At 42.3% G+C, this 16,140-nt stretch overlaps 1 protein-coding gene across 1 annotated transcript in view; it reads left to right on the top strand.

Annotated features, from left to right (window-relative positions):
• The window catches only part of LOC139381399 (protein TANC2-like), a 197,753-nt gene that overhangs the window by 104,628 nt on the left and 76,985 nt on the right, over positions 1 to 16,140 (top strand). The window contains exons 4-5 of the mRNA XM_071124899.1: positions 2,034 to 2,282; positions 10,906 to 11,037. Of these exons, the coding sequence (XP_070981000.1) occupies positions 2,034 to 2,282; positions 10,906 to 11,037 (381 nt within the window). The remainder of the gene's footprint in view (positions 1 to 2,033; positions 2,283 to 10,905; positions 11,038 to 16,140) is intronic.

Genomic DNA, 16,140 nt, shown 5'->3' with positions numbered 1-16,140 from the left:
CCTAGCCCTTGATCATGACTCTCAGTTCCATTACATTATACATAAGAGTCATTGGACGAAGGGGTCTTCTGTATGTTTTGTTTTGTTAAGAGCCCTGACTCTTGGTCTGAACATTAACATGCAACACTTGCGTTACGGTTTTGGAAGCATAAGGACCTTATCTTTCATGTTAGTGGGTATTAATTTTCTAGAAAACAAAATGTTAAAACACACCTTTATAGGGTTAGTGTTCCCACACGGCCATATCTCCATGTTACAATGCATGTTACTGAAGACAGATGGAAGACAAAGGGACGACCTGTGTTAATTAGCTATCTACAGTAGCATGTTCCGAACACCTTTGTGTAATGGAAGAAAGCTGCCAGAAACGTGTTGTCACTGATATATACTATCGGCTAAAACTGTGATAAAACCGGTTAAAACGTAGTACAGTAAGTGTAAATTATTTGGATGTAATATGAAAGTTAAGGGCTTTATGTTACAGACCTATATCCATCCTGCCCTGCCTTTCTAAAGTCTTCAAAAGCCAAGTGAACAAACAGATCACCGACCATCTTGAATCCCACCGTACATTCTCCGCTATGCAATCCAATTTCCGAGCTGGTCACGGCTGCACCTCAGCCACGCTCAAGGTCCTAAACAATATCGTAACCACCATCGATAGAAAAGAGTACCATGCAGCCGTCTTCATCGACCTGGCCAAGGCTTTCGACTCTGTCAATCACCACATTCTTATCGGCAGACTCAACAGCCTTGGTTTCTCTAATGACTGCCTCGCCTGGTTCACTAACTACTTCCCAGATAGAGTTCAGTGTGTCAAATCGGAGGGCCTGTTGTCCGGACCTCTGGCAGTCTTTATGGGGGTGCCACAGGGTTCAATTCTCGTGCCGACTCCTTTCTCTGTATATATCAATGATGTCGCTCTGGCTGCTGGTGATTCTCTGATCCACCTCTACGCAGACGACACCATTCTGTATACATCTGACCCTTCTTTGGACACTGTGTTAGCAAACCTTGAAAAAGACTCCAACTGCTCTTAAACGCTAGTAAAACTAAATGAATGCTCTTTAACCGATCGCTACCCACACCCGCCCGCCTATGTGGACAACTGTAAATAGCTAGGTGTCTGGCTAGACTGTAAACTCTCCTTCCAGACTCACATTAAGCATCTTCAATCCAAAATTGAATCTAGAATTGGCTTCCTATTTCGCAACAAAGCATCCTTCACTCATTCTGCCAAACATACCCTCGTAAAACTGACTATCCTGCGGATCCTTGAATTTGGCGGTGTCATTTACAAAATAGCCTCCAACACTCTACTCAGCAAATTGGATGCAGTCTATCACAGTGCCATCCATTGTGTCACCAAAGCCCCATATACTACTCACTACTGCGACCTGTATGCTCTCGTTGGCTGGTCCTCGCTACATATTCATCTCCAAACCCACTGGCTCCAGGTCATCTAGAAGTCTTTGCTAGGTAAAGCTCCGCCTTTTCTCAGCTCACTGGTCACCATAGCAACACCCACCCGTAGCACGCGCTCCGGGTGGGTGTTGGTCATCCCCAAAACCAACACCTCCTTTGGCTGCCTTTCCTTCCAGTTCTCTGCTGCCAATGACTGAAACAAATTTCAAACATCACTGAAGCTGGAGACTTATATCTCCCGCTGTACACAGCCCATCTGTAAATGGCCCATCCAACCAACTACCTGTTGTTTATCCCATGTGTAACTCTGTGTTGTTGTTTTTGTCATACTGCTTTGCTTATCTTGGCCATGTCGCAGTTGTAAATGAGAACTTGTTCTCAACTGTCCTACCTGGTTAAATAAAGGTGAAATAAATAAAAAATGTTTCTGGAACCCGAATCGCAATTGAGAATTGATTCACGTTTAGATGGAGTATGTGTCTGTTTTGTCTTCCAGAGACAGTCTGTGTTAGGCCCCTTAAGAGTACATCTTGGGCTAAGGCAACCCTTCCTTCACTCTTACCCCTGACCCCTCTCCTCTACTTTGGTTGTTCCTTCCTTCCTTCCAGCCACCCTGACTACCTACCCTGAGAACGCTGAGCGTGGGGGTAAATACAGTGAGGGGGGTTTCTCGCGGGGCAGCAACCTGAAGCTGTGGCAGAGCCAGAGGTCTGGTATGGATTCGTTCCTGTACCGTGTGGACGAGAACATGGCTGCCTCCACCTACAGCCTCAACAAGATCCCAGAGAGACACCTGGACAGCATGTCTGCTCACTCCATCCCTCTGTGCCTCATGCCTCGCCCTAACTCTGTCGCAGGTGAGTCAAATTCAAATCAAATCAAATTGAACTTGTCACATGCATCCGAATACGACAGGTGAAATGCTTACTTGCTACCCCTTTACCAACAATGCAGTTTAAAGACAAAAAAGTGTTAAGAAAGTATTTACTAAAATAAACTGAAGTGGGAAAAAAAGATTACAAAAAATAAAGTGACAATGCATGGATGATAAACAGAGCAGCAGCAGTAAGTGTTGAGTAAAATATAGAACAAATAATTGAACAACAGCAGTAAAATAACAATAGTGTGGCTATATACAGGGGGTACCGGTACAGAGTCAATGTGCGGGGACACCAGTTAGTCGAGGTAATATGTACATGTAGGTAGAGTTAATTTGACTATGCATAGATAATGAACAGAGAGTAGCAGCGTAAAAGAGGGATCTGGGTAGGTATTCAGGAGTCTTATGGCTTGGTAGTAGAAGCTGTTAAGAAGCCTTTTGGACCTCGACTTGGTGCTCCGGTACTGCTTACCGTGCAGTAGCAGAGAGAACAGTCTATGTCTAGGGTGGCTAGAGTTTGACCATTTTTAGGGCCTTCCTCTGACACCGACTGATATAGAGGTCCTGGATTGCAGGAAGCTTGGCCCCAGTGATGTACTGGGCCATATGCACTACCCTCTGTAGTGCCTTGCGGTCGGAGGCCGAGCAGTTGCCATACCAGGCAGTGATGCAACCATGCCCTCTATGGTGCAGCTGTAAAACCTTTTGAGGATCTGACAACACATGCCAAATCTTTTCAGTCTCCTGATGTGGAATAGGCTTTGTCGTGCCCTCTTTACGACTGTCTTGGTGTGTTTGGACCATGATAGTTTGTTGGTGATGTGGACACCAAGGAACTTGATGCTCTCAAACTGCTCCACTGTAGCCCCATCGATGAGAATGCTCGGTCCTCCTTTTACTATAGTCCACAATCATCTTCTTTGCCTTGATCACATGGCCAGGTCTCTGACCTCCTCCCTATAGCCTGTCTCATCGTTGTCGGTGATCAGACCTACCACTGTTGTGTCATCGGCAAACTTGATGATGGTGTTGGAGTCGGGCCTGGCCGTGCAGTCATGAGTGAACAGGGAGTGCAGGAGGGGACTGAGCATGCACCCCTGAGGGGCCCCCTTGTTGAGGATCAGTGTGGTGGATGTGTTGTTACCTACTCTTATCACCTGGGGTCGGCCCGTCAGGAAGTCCAGGATCCAGTTGCGGAGAGAGGTGTTTAGTCCCAGGGTCCTTAGCTTAGTGATGAGCTTTGAGGGCACTATGGTGTTGAATGCTGAGCTGTAGTCAATGAATATTATTCTTACATATAGGTGTTATTTTTGTCCAGCCATAACCAGCCTTTGAAAGCACTTAGTGGCTACAGACGTGAGTGCTACGGGTCAGTAATCATTCATCATTCGGATCATTCATCCGGAACAGCTAATGCTCTCATGCATGATTCGGTGTTGCTTGCCTCGGAGCGAGCATAGAAGGTATTTCAGCTCATCTGCGTAGTTGTTGATGAAGTTCGCTGCACTCGCCACAAGTCCTCATGCTTCAGGTGTAACCTGTGCTTGCTTGGGCCAGCTCCTTTTTTTGATGGGAGGTATTAGACCGTTCTACTTGTATGACTGGTGGAGGTCAGGTGAGTTTTACTGATGCTGAAAGACAAATTCCAGATACAAATATTTTGGCATTATTATACAATAGATAGCCATAACCACAGTCAGACAGACCTGGCTAACTTGATGGGTAATGTAATCACCTGGTGAAGTGGAGTCTTTTGTTTAGACATGCTGTCTTAACAATGAGTCATAATCCTAATCCATAGAGTACAGCAAAATACAAACCGATTGAATAGGTTCAATGTTTGCTAGTTAGCTATCTAACATTAGGCTTTAACTAGCAATGGAAAATGGCATTCTGAGATAACGTTACTACAGACAGATTATAAACTAAATGTTAACTAGCAAGGCAGCCATCTAACGTCAGCTAGCCGGCATCTGGCACACTCAGACGAGAGTGCTCTGAAATGGATACTAGTTTAATCTTTTGTCAAAAGTTTATACACAGTACTTTTTTTTAAAGCCACGTTAGACAGGATTACCTACACAAACAGACCAGCTGAAATAGATAGAAGTATATATGGCAGACCAATCCAAACACATCTCTGCATGTCCAACCCACTGTCACGCTGTTTAAAATGATTCGGGAGACAGATGCAGGAATGCTTAATATATATTTTTTTATTGTACCCAAATTACGACGTGTTGTGTAAAGGCACGGAGACTAAGATCTAACAAACACTATACAAAAACACAGGGTTGAAACCATAACAAAATAGCGAGGAGTACTTCAAATAAATAACACACGCGCACAATGATTAACACACGGGACGAGACCCGTAATCACCTGCGCAATCCACAAGGGCACGAAAGCCCAATACACACAGCACAGGTACTCACACGCACCAACAGGTGCCAGGTCGCAGTTGGCCAGGTCGCAGTTGTAAATGAGAACTTGTTCTCAACTAGCCTACCAGGTTAAATAAAGGTGAAATAAAAATAAATAAATAAAACAGACATTGTAACAATAATCGACACCCTAATGGAAACCGAAGGGCACACTTATACAAGTACTAGTCAATGGGAATAGGGTACAGGTGTGCGAATGAAAGTTCCGGAGGGATGCGTGACACCCACTCATTATCTCAGCCAATCATATGTAGCGGGAAGGTCGCTGGCTTTTCCTGTGGCTTAACCAACTATGCTGGTTATTTAACAATTTTATTTGTATTTACAGATGCCAAAAAAACGATTTAGATTTTTTTACGTTTACGTTCAAACAGCTCTCCTGTAAAGTAGTGACCCGCGACATACGCCTAGCTTCCTGAAACAAGTCACATATAATCTACACATATATCCTAACCTTTGACCTTTGACCTACAGATTAACCTTGACTGTGACCTTATGAAGTGTCCCTCCTCCCCCTGTTTCTCTGAACAGAGCAAGAGAATGATGACAGTCATTTGTGTGATTCCGGGGAAAATATGTTTATTTTGCACATTCTGTTCTCTTATCTCCATGTTGAGGCTGCAACTCTAAAATCAAGTGTTCTGAAAACTCCCTGGCATGTGTGTGTAAATAACAGAGTGCAGAGTTATTTTCTTCAAAAGCTTTTAGCCAAAACACATTGAGGAGAAGGGAACATTACGGAGAAAATGTATATGCGTATCGAATTGTGACAATTATGGCATGCCTCAAATTCTCCAAAATCTGGCTAAATGCATCTTAAAAATGTCAGTTACATAACAGGCTGCCATTCCTGACTGATCTTACTGTATCATTGTCTTGCTATTCAGAACAGAGGCATTCATGGGAGATGAGCTGTATTAACGAGCCTTCCCTTCAGGTTGTCATAACGCTCCTGTGAAGGATCAGGTTGGTTCCGGTCCAGATCAGTGTGTCCGCTCTACAGAGTGTTCTCTCTCGTAGAGTGGGAGAGCAGGCTGTTTTATGGACGGTCATAAAATACGCTGCCTCTATGCTCTGTAGTGTTCCAGTTGAATTGCAAACTGTGGAACACAGAGAGACCCTTGGACATCAAAAGTTTGAATAATTAGACAATATTTCTATTTTTGAGAATGTAGGAATGGTCCGTGGACAGTTAAGGGACAGTCATGTCGAGTGTGTTTATGTTGGTGATCTCATGAAGGACAGGAAACACACAGAACTGTATCTCTTTCCCAGCTGTCAGGTTTGCATCTAAAACGTACACTACCTTTCAAAAGTTTGGGGTCACTTAGAAATGTCCTTATTTTTTAAAGAAAAGCACATGTATTTTTTGTCCATTAAAATAACATCAAATTGAACAGAAATACAGTGTAGACATTGTTAATGTTGTAAAAAATATATATATTTAATTTTATCTTTATTTAACTAGGCAAGTCAGTTAAGAACAAATTCTTATTTTCAATGACGGCCTAGGAGCAGTGGGTTAACTGCCTTGTTCAGGGGCAGAACGGCAGATGTTTTCCTCGTCAGCTCAGGATTTGATCTTGCAACCTGTCGGTTACTACTCCAACTCTCTAACCACTAGGCTACCTGCCTCCCCGTGACTGTTGTAGCTGGAAACGGTTGTTTTTATGGAATATCTACATAGGCGTATCAGCAACCATCACTCCTGTGTTCCAATGGCACGTTGTGTTAGCTAATCCACTCTTAGCATTTTAAAACGCTAATTGATCATTAGAAAACACTTTTGAAATTATGTAAGCACAACTGCAAACTGTTGTTCTGATTAAACGCAATAAAACTGGCCTCCTTTAGACTAGTTGTGTATCTGGAGCATCAGCATTTGTGGGTTCGATTTCAGGCTCAAAACATCCAGAAACAAAGACCTTTCTGCTGAAACTCGTCAGTCTATTCTTGTTCTGAGAAATTAAGGCTCTTCCACACAAGAAATTGCCAAGAAACTGAAGATCTCGTACAACGCTGTGTACTACTCCCTTCACAGAACAGCGCAAACTGTCTCTAACCAGAATAGAAAGAGGAGTGGGAGGCCCCGGTGCACAACTGAGCAAGAGGACAAGTACATTATAGTGTCTAGTTTGAGAAACAGACGCCTCACAAGTCCTCAAAACACCCGTCTCAACGTCAACAGTGAAGAGGCGACTCCAGGATGCTGGCCTTCTAAGCAGAGTTGCAAAGAAAAAGCCATATCTCAGACTGGCCAATAAAAATAAAATATTAAGATGGGCAAAAGAACATAGACTCTAGACAGAGGAACTCTGCCAGGAATGAGAGAAAGGTGAGAGAAGAGGAGGCCATGGATTGGCTGGTCTACCACGGCAGACAAAGCTCCAGGCTTTAACAGTTTCTATCAGAGAGAAAAAGAGAAAGAGAGAGAGAGATAGAAAGGGAGCATGAGAGAGAGATTTGAAGTGCAGGAGGAGAGAACTGTCTGAGAAGATGAAGGGAGAGGAAAGAAAGGAGGAGGTGGAAAAGGAGGAGAGAGGGAGGGGGATACTTTACCTAATGAGAGAGAAGCCTGTTGGGATAGTGTGAGCAGGATGGAGAGAGAGAGAGAGAGAGAGAGAGAGGATGGAGAGAGGGATGGGTGGAGGGAGGGAGGAGAGAGAGAGGGATGGATGGAGGGAGGAGAGAGAGGGGGATGGAGGGAGGTGATAGAGAGGGATGGAGGGAGGTGAGAGAGAGGGATGGAGGGAGGAGAGAGATGGATGGATGGAGGGAGGAGTGAGAGAGAGGGGTGTCTGTAATATCTCTGTCTATAATACCTCTGTCTATAGTACCTCTGTCTATAATACCTCTGTCTATAATACCTCGGTCTATAGTACCTCTGTCTATAATATCTCTGTCTATAATACCTCTGTCTATAATATCTCTGTCTATAATACCTCTGTCTATAATACCACTGTCTATAATACCTCTGTCTATAGTACCTCTGTCTATAGTACCTCTGTCTATAATACCTTTGTCTATAGCACCTCTGTCTATAATACCTCGGTCTATAGTACCTCTGTCTATAGCACCTCTGTCTATAATACCTCTGTCTATAGTACCTCTGTCTATAGCACCTCTGTCTATAATACCTCTGTCTATAATACCTGTCTATAATGTCTCTGTCTATAATACCTCTGTCTATAATACCTCTGTCTATAGTACCTGTGTCTATAATACCCCTGTCTATAATACCTCTGTCTATAGTACCTCTGTCTATAATACCTCTGTCTATAGTACCTCTGTCTATAGCACCTCTGTCTATAATACCTCTGTCTATAATACCTGTCTATAATGTCTCTGTCTATAATACCTCTGTCTATAGTACCTCTGTCTATAATACCTCTGTCTATAGTACCTGTGTCTATAATACCCCTGTCTATAATACCTCTGTCTATAGTACCTCTGTCTATAATACCTCTGTCTATAGTACCTGTGTCTATAATACCCCTGTCTATAATACCTCTGTCTGTAATACCTCTGTCTATAATACCTGTCTATAATACCTGTCTATAATACCTGTCTATAATACCTCTGTCTATAATACCTCTGTCTGTAATACCTCTGTCTATAATACCTCTGTCTATAATACCTCTGTCTATAATACCTCTGTCTATAATACCTCTGTCCATAGTACCTGTGGCTATAGTACCTCTGTCTATAATACCTCTGTCTATAATACCTGTCTATAATACCTCTGTCTATAATACCTCTGTCTATAATACCTCTGTCTATAGTACCTCTGTCTATAGTACCTCTGTCTATAATACCTCTGTCTATAGTACCTCTGTCTATAATACCTGTCTATAATACCTCTGTCTGTAATACCTCTGTCTATAATACCTGTCTATAATACCTGTCTATAATACCTGTCTATAATACCTGTCTATAATACCTCTGTCTATAATACCTCTGTCTATAATACCTGTCTATAATACCTCTGCCTATAATACCTCTGTCTATAATACCTGTCTATAGTACCTATGTCTATAATACCTCTGTCTATAGTACCTCTGTCTATAGTACCTCTGTCTATAATACCTCTGTCTATAATACCTGTCTATAATACCTCTGTCTATAATACCTCTGTCTATAATACCTCTGTCTATAGTACCTCTGTCTATAGTACCTCTGTCTATAATACCTCTGTCTATAATACCTGTCTATAATACCTCTGTCTATAGTACCTCTGTCTATAATACCTCTGTCTATAGTACCTCTGTCTATAGTACCTCTGTCTATAATACCTCTGTCTATAATACCTGTCTATAATACCTGTCTATAATACCTCTGTCTATAATACCTCTGTCTATAATACCTCTGTCTATAATACCTCTGTCTATAATACCTGTCTATAATACCTCTGTCTATAATACCTCTGTCTATAATACCTCTGTCTATAATACCTGTCTATAGTACCTCTGTCTATAATACCTCTGTCTATAGTACCTCTGTCTATAGTACCTCTGTCTATAGTACCTCTGTCTATAATACCTCTGTCTATAATACCTGTCTATAATACCTCTGTCTATAATACCACTGTCTATAGTACCTCTGTCTATAATACCTCTGTCTATAATACCTCTGTCTATAATACCTCTGTCTATAATTCCTCTGTCTATAATACCTCTGTCTATAATACCTGTCTATAATACCTGTCTATAATACCTGTCTATAATACCTGTCTATAATACCTCTGTCTATAATACCTCTGTCTATAATACCTGTCTATAATACCTCTGTCTGTAATACCTCTGTCTATAATACCTCTGTCTATAATACCTGTCTATAGTACCTCTGTCTATAATACCTCTGTCTATAGTACCTCTGTCTATAGTACCTCTGTCTATAATACCTCTGTCTATAATACCTCTGTCTATAATACCTCTGTCTATAATACCTCTGTCTATAATACCTCTGTCTATAATACCTCTGTCTATAGTACCTCTGTCTATAATACCTCTGTCTATAGTACCTCTGTCTATAGTACCTCTGTCTATAATACCTGTCTATAATACCTCTGTCTATAATACCTCTGTCTATAATACCTCTGTCTATAATACCTCTGTCTATAATACCTCTGTCTATAATACCTCTGTCTATAATACCTCTGTCTATAATACCTCTGTCTATAATACCTCTGTCTATAATACCTCTGTCTATAATACCTGTCTATAGTACCTCTGTCTATAATACCTCTGTCTATAATACCTCTGTCTATAATACCTCTGTCTATAATACCTGTCTATAGTACCACTGTCTATACTACCTCTGTCTATAGTACCTCTCTCTATAATATCTCTGTCTATAATACCTCTGTCTATAATAACTCTATCTATAATATCTCTGTCTATATTACCTCTATCTATATTACCTCTATCTATAATAACCCTATCTATAATAGCTCTGTCTATAATATCTATATCTATAATATCTCTGTCTATAATACTCCTCATAAAGGGAGCGGGAGATTGGGCGAACATCACATTTTAGAGGAGACAGTAGCATTCAGTTTATTTCTGAAATGTGTTGTGGGATAGCTGGCTGGACAGTGCATTAGTACATCTACTGTTACCATCACATCCCCGTTGAGGCTGTGGTCTGACGTTGTTGTAGACATCCCTTATAGTCATGAAGATTTCCTGTTTTGACTGGCTTGGAGGCTGCAGCTCCCACAGCTGGGCCAGAGAAGAAAAAAACACACACACTTCTAATCCCATTGAAGATAGTGGCCGCAGAGCTGGCCTTCAGACACAGCAGTGTCAGTGTGAAGGCTTTCTCTCCTTGAATAAGATATTTGTCTGCAGAGTTAATTAATCCACAGGGTCTGGGTGGCATCTGGAACAGCCCCGCAGAGGGAGGGGAGCAAGTCCATGGAACAGTCATTCAGAGGGGGTTGGAGGACAGTTCCATGGAACAGCCATATTGCATCCCTCCATTCCACCCTCCTCTCTAACCTTTACTGTGAACTAACTCACCCTGGCTTGACAGCCAAACCGCCTCAAGATGCTGGCATGAGCTAATATAATGCTGTATGTGATTCAAAGCTAACCGTTTCTTTCTCACCTCTCCTGCTCTGTCCCCAACTGCCCGCTTCATACACACCCTCAGCCACCAGCTGGGCTCAGCTGGAGGACGTGACCTACCTGGAGGAACAGAGACACACTCCGCTGAGCATGTCCATGCACATGAACCGACAGAACACACACACTGGGGCAGGACGCGCTCAGACCGACCTCAGAGGTAAGACAGCAATGCTATAGCCCTTCAGAAGAGACGGATCCCAAATCATACCCTATACTCTATATACTGTCATGCACATACGGCTCTGGTCAAAGGGCACAATATAGGGAACTGCCTAATCTGCAGATATAATACACATGGACAGACACCTCTCTTCTCAGTCTAGATATAACACACATGGACATACAACTCTCTCCTCAGTCTAGATATAACAGACATGGACAGACACCTTTCTCCTCAGTCTAGATATAACAGACATGGACAGACACCTCTCTCCTCAGTCTAGATATAACACACATGGACAGACATCTCTCTCCTCAGTCTAGATATAACACACATGGACAGACACCTCTCTCCTCAGTCTAGATATAACAGACATGGACAGACATCTCTCTCCTCAGTCTCGATATAACACACATGGACAGACATCTCTCTCCTCAGTCTAGATATAACACACATGGACAGACACCTCTCTCCTCAGTCTAGATATAACAGACATGGACAGACATCTCTCTCCTCAGTCTCGATTTAACACACATGGACAGACATCTCTCTCCTCAGTCTAGATATAACACACACGGACAGACATCTCTCTCCTCAGTCTAGATATAACACACATGGACAGACACCTCTCTCCTCAGTCTAGATATAACAGACATGGACAGACACCTCTCTCCTCAGTCTAGATATAATACACATGGACAGACACCTCTCTCCTCAGTCTAGATATAATACACATTGACAGACATCTCTCTCATCAGTCTAGATATAACAGACATGGACAGACACCTCTCTCCTCAGTCTAGATATAACAGACATGGACAGACACCTCTCTCCTCAGTCTAGATATAACAGACATGGACAGACACCTCTCTCCTCAGTCTAGATATAACAGACATGGACAGACACCTCTCTCCTCAGTCTAGATATAATACACATGGACAGACACCTCTCTCCTCAGTCTAGATATAATACACATTGACAGACATCTCTCTCCTCAGTCTCGATATAACAGACATGGACAGACAACTCTCTCCTCAGTCTAGATATAACAGACATGGACAGACACCTCTCTCCTCAGTCTAGATATAATACACATGGACAGACACCTCTCTCCTCAGTCTAGATATAATACACATGGACAGACACCTCTCTCCTCAGTCTAGATATAACACACATGGACAGACACCTCTCTCCTCAGTCTAGATATAATACACATGGAGAGACATCTCTCTCCTCAGTCTAGATATAATACACATGGACAGACACCTCTCTCCTCAGTCTAGATATAATACACATTGACAGACACCTCTCTCCTCAGTCTAGATATAATACACATGGAGAGACATCTCTCTCCTCAGTCTAGATATAATACACATGGACAGACACCTCTCTCCTCAGTCTAGATATAATACACATTGACAGACACCTCTCTCCTCAGTCTAGTCTAGATATAATACACATTGACAGACAACTCTCTCCTCAGTCTAGATATAACAGACATGGACAGACACCTCTCTCCTCAGTCTAGATATAACAGACATGGACAGACACCTCTCTCCTCAGTCTAGATATAACAGACATGGACAGACACCTCTCTCCTCAGTCTAGATATAACAGACATGGACAGACACCTCTCTCCTCAGTCTAGATATAATACACATGGACAGACACCTCTCTCCTCAGTCTAGATATAATACACATTGACAGACATCTCTCTCCTCAGTCTCGATATAACAGACATGGACAGACACCTCTCTCCTCAGTCTAGATATAATACACATGGACAGACACCTCTCTCCTCAGTCTAGATATAATACACATTGACAGACACCTCTCTCCTCAGTCTAGTCTAGATATAATACACATTGACAGACATCTCTCTCCTCAGTCTAGATATAATACACATTGACAGACATCTCTCTCCTCAGTCTAGATATAATACACATGGACGGACACCTCTCTCCTCAGTCTAGATATAACACACATTGACAGACACCTCTCTCCTCAGTCTAGATATAATACACATGGACAGACACCTCTCTCCTCAGTCTAGATATAATACACATTGACAGACACCTCTCTCCTCAGTCTAGATATAACAGACATGGACAGACACCTCTCTCCTCAGTCTAGATATAATACACATTGACAGACATCTCTCTCCTCAGTCTAGATATAATACACATTGACAGACACCTCTCTCCTCAGTGAGTCCTCTCTCATCATGACGTGGTCTGCATCCCAAATGTTACCCTACTCCCTATATACCTGGATCAGGTAGTTTGTGCTGCTTACTTCTCACATAGAGCGAGAGACAGAGGAAGAGAGTGGAGGGACAGAGAGTGAGTGTGGGGGAGGAAGGGAGAGAGTGTGGGGGAAGGAGGGTGAAAAGTAGGAATGGTCACGACTTAACATTTCTTACAGTGGGGAGAACAAGTATTTGATACACTGCCGATTTTGCAGGTTTTCCTACTTACAAAGCATGTAGAGGTCTGTAATTTTTATCATAGGTACACTTCAACTGTGAGAGACCAGAAATCACATTGTATGATTTTCAAGTAATTAATTTGCATTTTATTGCATGACATAAGTATTTGATACATCAGAAAAGCAGAACTTAATATTTGGTACAGAAACCTTTGTTTGCAATTACAGAGATCATACAGTGCCTTGCGAAAGTATTCGGCCCCCTTGAACTTTGCGACCTTTTGCCACATTTCAGGCTTCAAACATAAAGATATAAAACTGTATTTTTTTGTGAAGAATCAACAACAAGTGGGACACAATCATGAAGTGGAACGACATTTATTGGATGTTTCAAACTTTTTTAACAAATCAAAAACTGAAAAATTGGGCGTGCAAAATTATTCAGCCCCTTTACTTTCAGTGCAGCAAACTCTCTCCAGAAGTTCAGTGAGGATCTCTGAATGATCCAATGTTGACCTAAATGACTAATGATGATAAATACAATCCACCTGTTTGTAATGAAGTCTCCGTATAAATGCACCTGCACTGTGATAGTCTCAGAGGTCCGTTAAAAGCGCAGAGAGCATCATGAAGAACAAGGAACACACCAGGCAGGTCCGAGATACTGTTGTGAAGAAGTTTAAAGCCGGATTTGGATACAAAAAGATTTCCCAAGCTTTAAACATCCCAAGGAGCACTGTGCAAGCGATAATATTGAAATGGAAGGAGTATCAGACCACTGCAAATCTACCAAGACCTGGTCGTCCCTCTAAACTTTCAACTCATACAAGGAGAAGACTCATCAGAGATGCAGCCAAGAGGCCCATGATCACTCTGGATGAACTGCAGAGATCTACAGCTGAGGTGGGAGACTCTGTCCATAGGACAACAATCAGTCGTATATTGCACAAATCTGGCCTTTATGGAAGAGTGGCAAGAAGAAAGCCATTTCTTAAAGATATCCATAAAAAGTGTCGTTTAAAGTTTGCCACAAGCCACCTGGGAGACACACCAAACATGTGGAAGAAGGTGCTCTGGTCAGATGAAACCAAAATTGAACTTTTTGGCAACAATGCAAAACGTTATGTTCGGCGTAAAAGCAACACAGCTGAACACACCATCCCCACTGTCAAACATGGTGGTGGCAGCATCATGGTTTGGGCCTGCTTTTCTTCAGCAGGGACAGGGAAGATGGTTAAAATTGATGGGAAGATGGATGGAGCCAAATACAGGACCATTCTGGAAGAACCTGATGGAGTCTGCAAAAGACCTGAGACTGGGACGGAGATTTGTCTTCCAACAAGACAATGATTCAAAACATAAAGCAAAATCTACAATGTAATGGTTCAAAAATAAACATATCCAGGTGTTAGAATGGCCAAGTCAAAGCCCAGACCTGAATCCAATCGAGAATCTGTGGAAAGAACTGAAAACTGCTGTTCACAAATGCTCTCCATCCAACCTCACTGAGCTCGAGCTGTTTTGCAAGGAGGAATGGGAAAAAATTTCAGTCTCTCGATGTGCAAAACTGATAGAGACATACCCCAAGCGACTTACAGCTGTAATCGCAGCAAAAGGTGGCGCTACAAAGTATTAACTTAAGGGGGCTGAATAATTTTGCACGCCCAATTTTTCAGTTTTTGATTTGTTAAAAAAGTTTGAAATATCCAATAAATGTCGTTCCATTTCATGATTGTGTCCCACTTGTTGTTGATTCTTCACAAAAAAATACAGTTTTATATCTTTATGTTTGAAGCCTGAAATGTGTCAAAAGGTCGCAAAGTTCAAGGGGGCCGAATACTTTCGCAAGGCACTGTACGTTTCCTGTAGTTCTTGACCAGGTTTGCACACACTGCAGCAGGGATTTTGGCCCCCTCCTCCATACAGACCTTCTCCAGATCCTTCAGGTTTCGGGGCTGTCGCTGGGCAATACGGACATGCGCTGGCTTGAGCAGGGGGACCTTGCGTGCGCTGCAGGATTTGAATTCATGACGGCGTAGTGTGTTACTAATGGTTTTCTTTGAGACTGTGGTCCCAGCTCTCTTCAGGTCATTGACCAGGTCCTGCCGTGTAGTTCTGGGCTGATCCCTTACCTTCCTCATGATCATTAATGCCCCACGAGGTGAGATCTTGCATGGAGCCCCAGACCGAGGGTGATTGATCGTCATCTTGAACTTCTTCCATTTTATAATAATTCATCCAACAGTTGTTGCCTTCTCACCAAGCTGCTCTCCTATTGTCCTGTGGCCCATCCCAGCCTTGTGCAGGTCTACAATTGTATCCCTGATGTCCTTACATATCTCTCTAGTCTTGGCCATTGTGGAGAGGTTGGAGTCTGTTTGATTGAGTGTGTGGACAGGTGTCTTTTATACAGGTAATGAGTTCAAACAGGTGCAGTTAATACATGTAATGAGTGGAGAACAGGAGGGCTTCTTAAAGAAAAACTAACAGGTCTGTGAGAGCTGGAATTCTTACTGGTTGGTAGGTGATCAAATACTTATGTCATTCAATAAAATGCAAATGAATTACTTAAAAATCATAGAATGTGATTTTCTGGATTTTTGTTTTAGATTCCATCTCTCACGGTTGAAGTGTACCTATGATAAAAAAATACAGACCTCTACATGCTTTGTA

The sequence above is a fragment of the Oncorhynchus clarkii genome, chromosome 23 (assembly GCF_045791955.1).
Source record: "Oncorhynchus clarkii lewisi isolate Uvic-CL-2024 chromosome 23, UVic_Ocla_1.0, whole genome shotgun sequence".
Lineage (NCBI taxonomy): Eukaryota > Metazoa > Chordata > Actinopteri > Salmoniformes > Salmonidae > Oncorhynchus > Oncorhynchus clarkii.
This window is presented reverse-complemented; position numbering and strand designations above follow the sequence as displayed.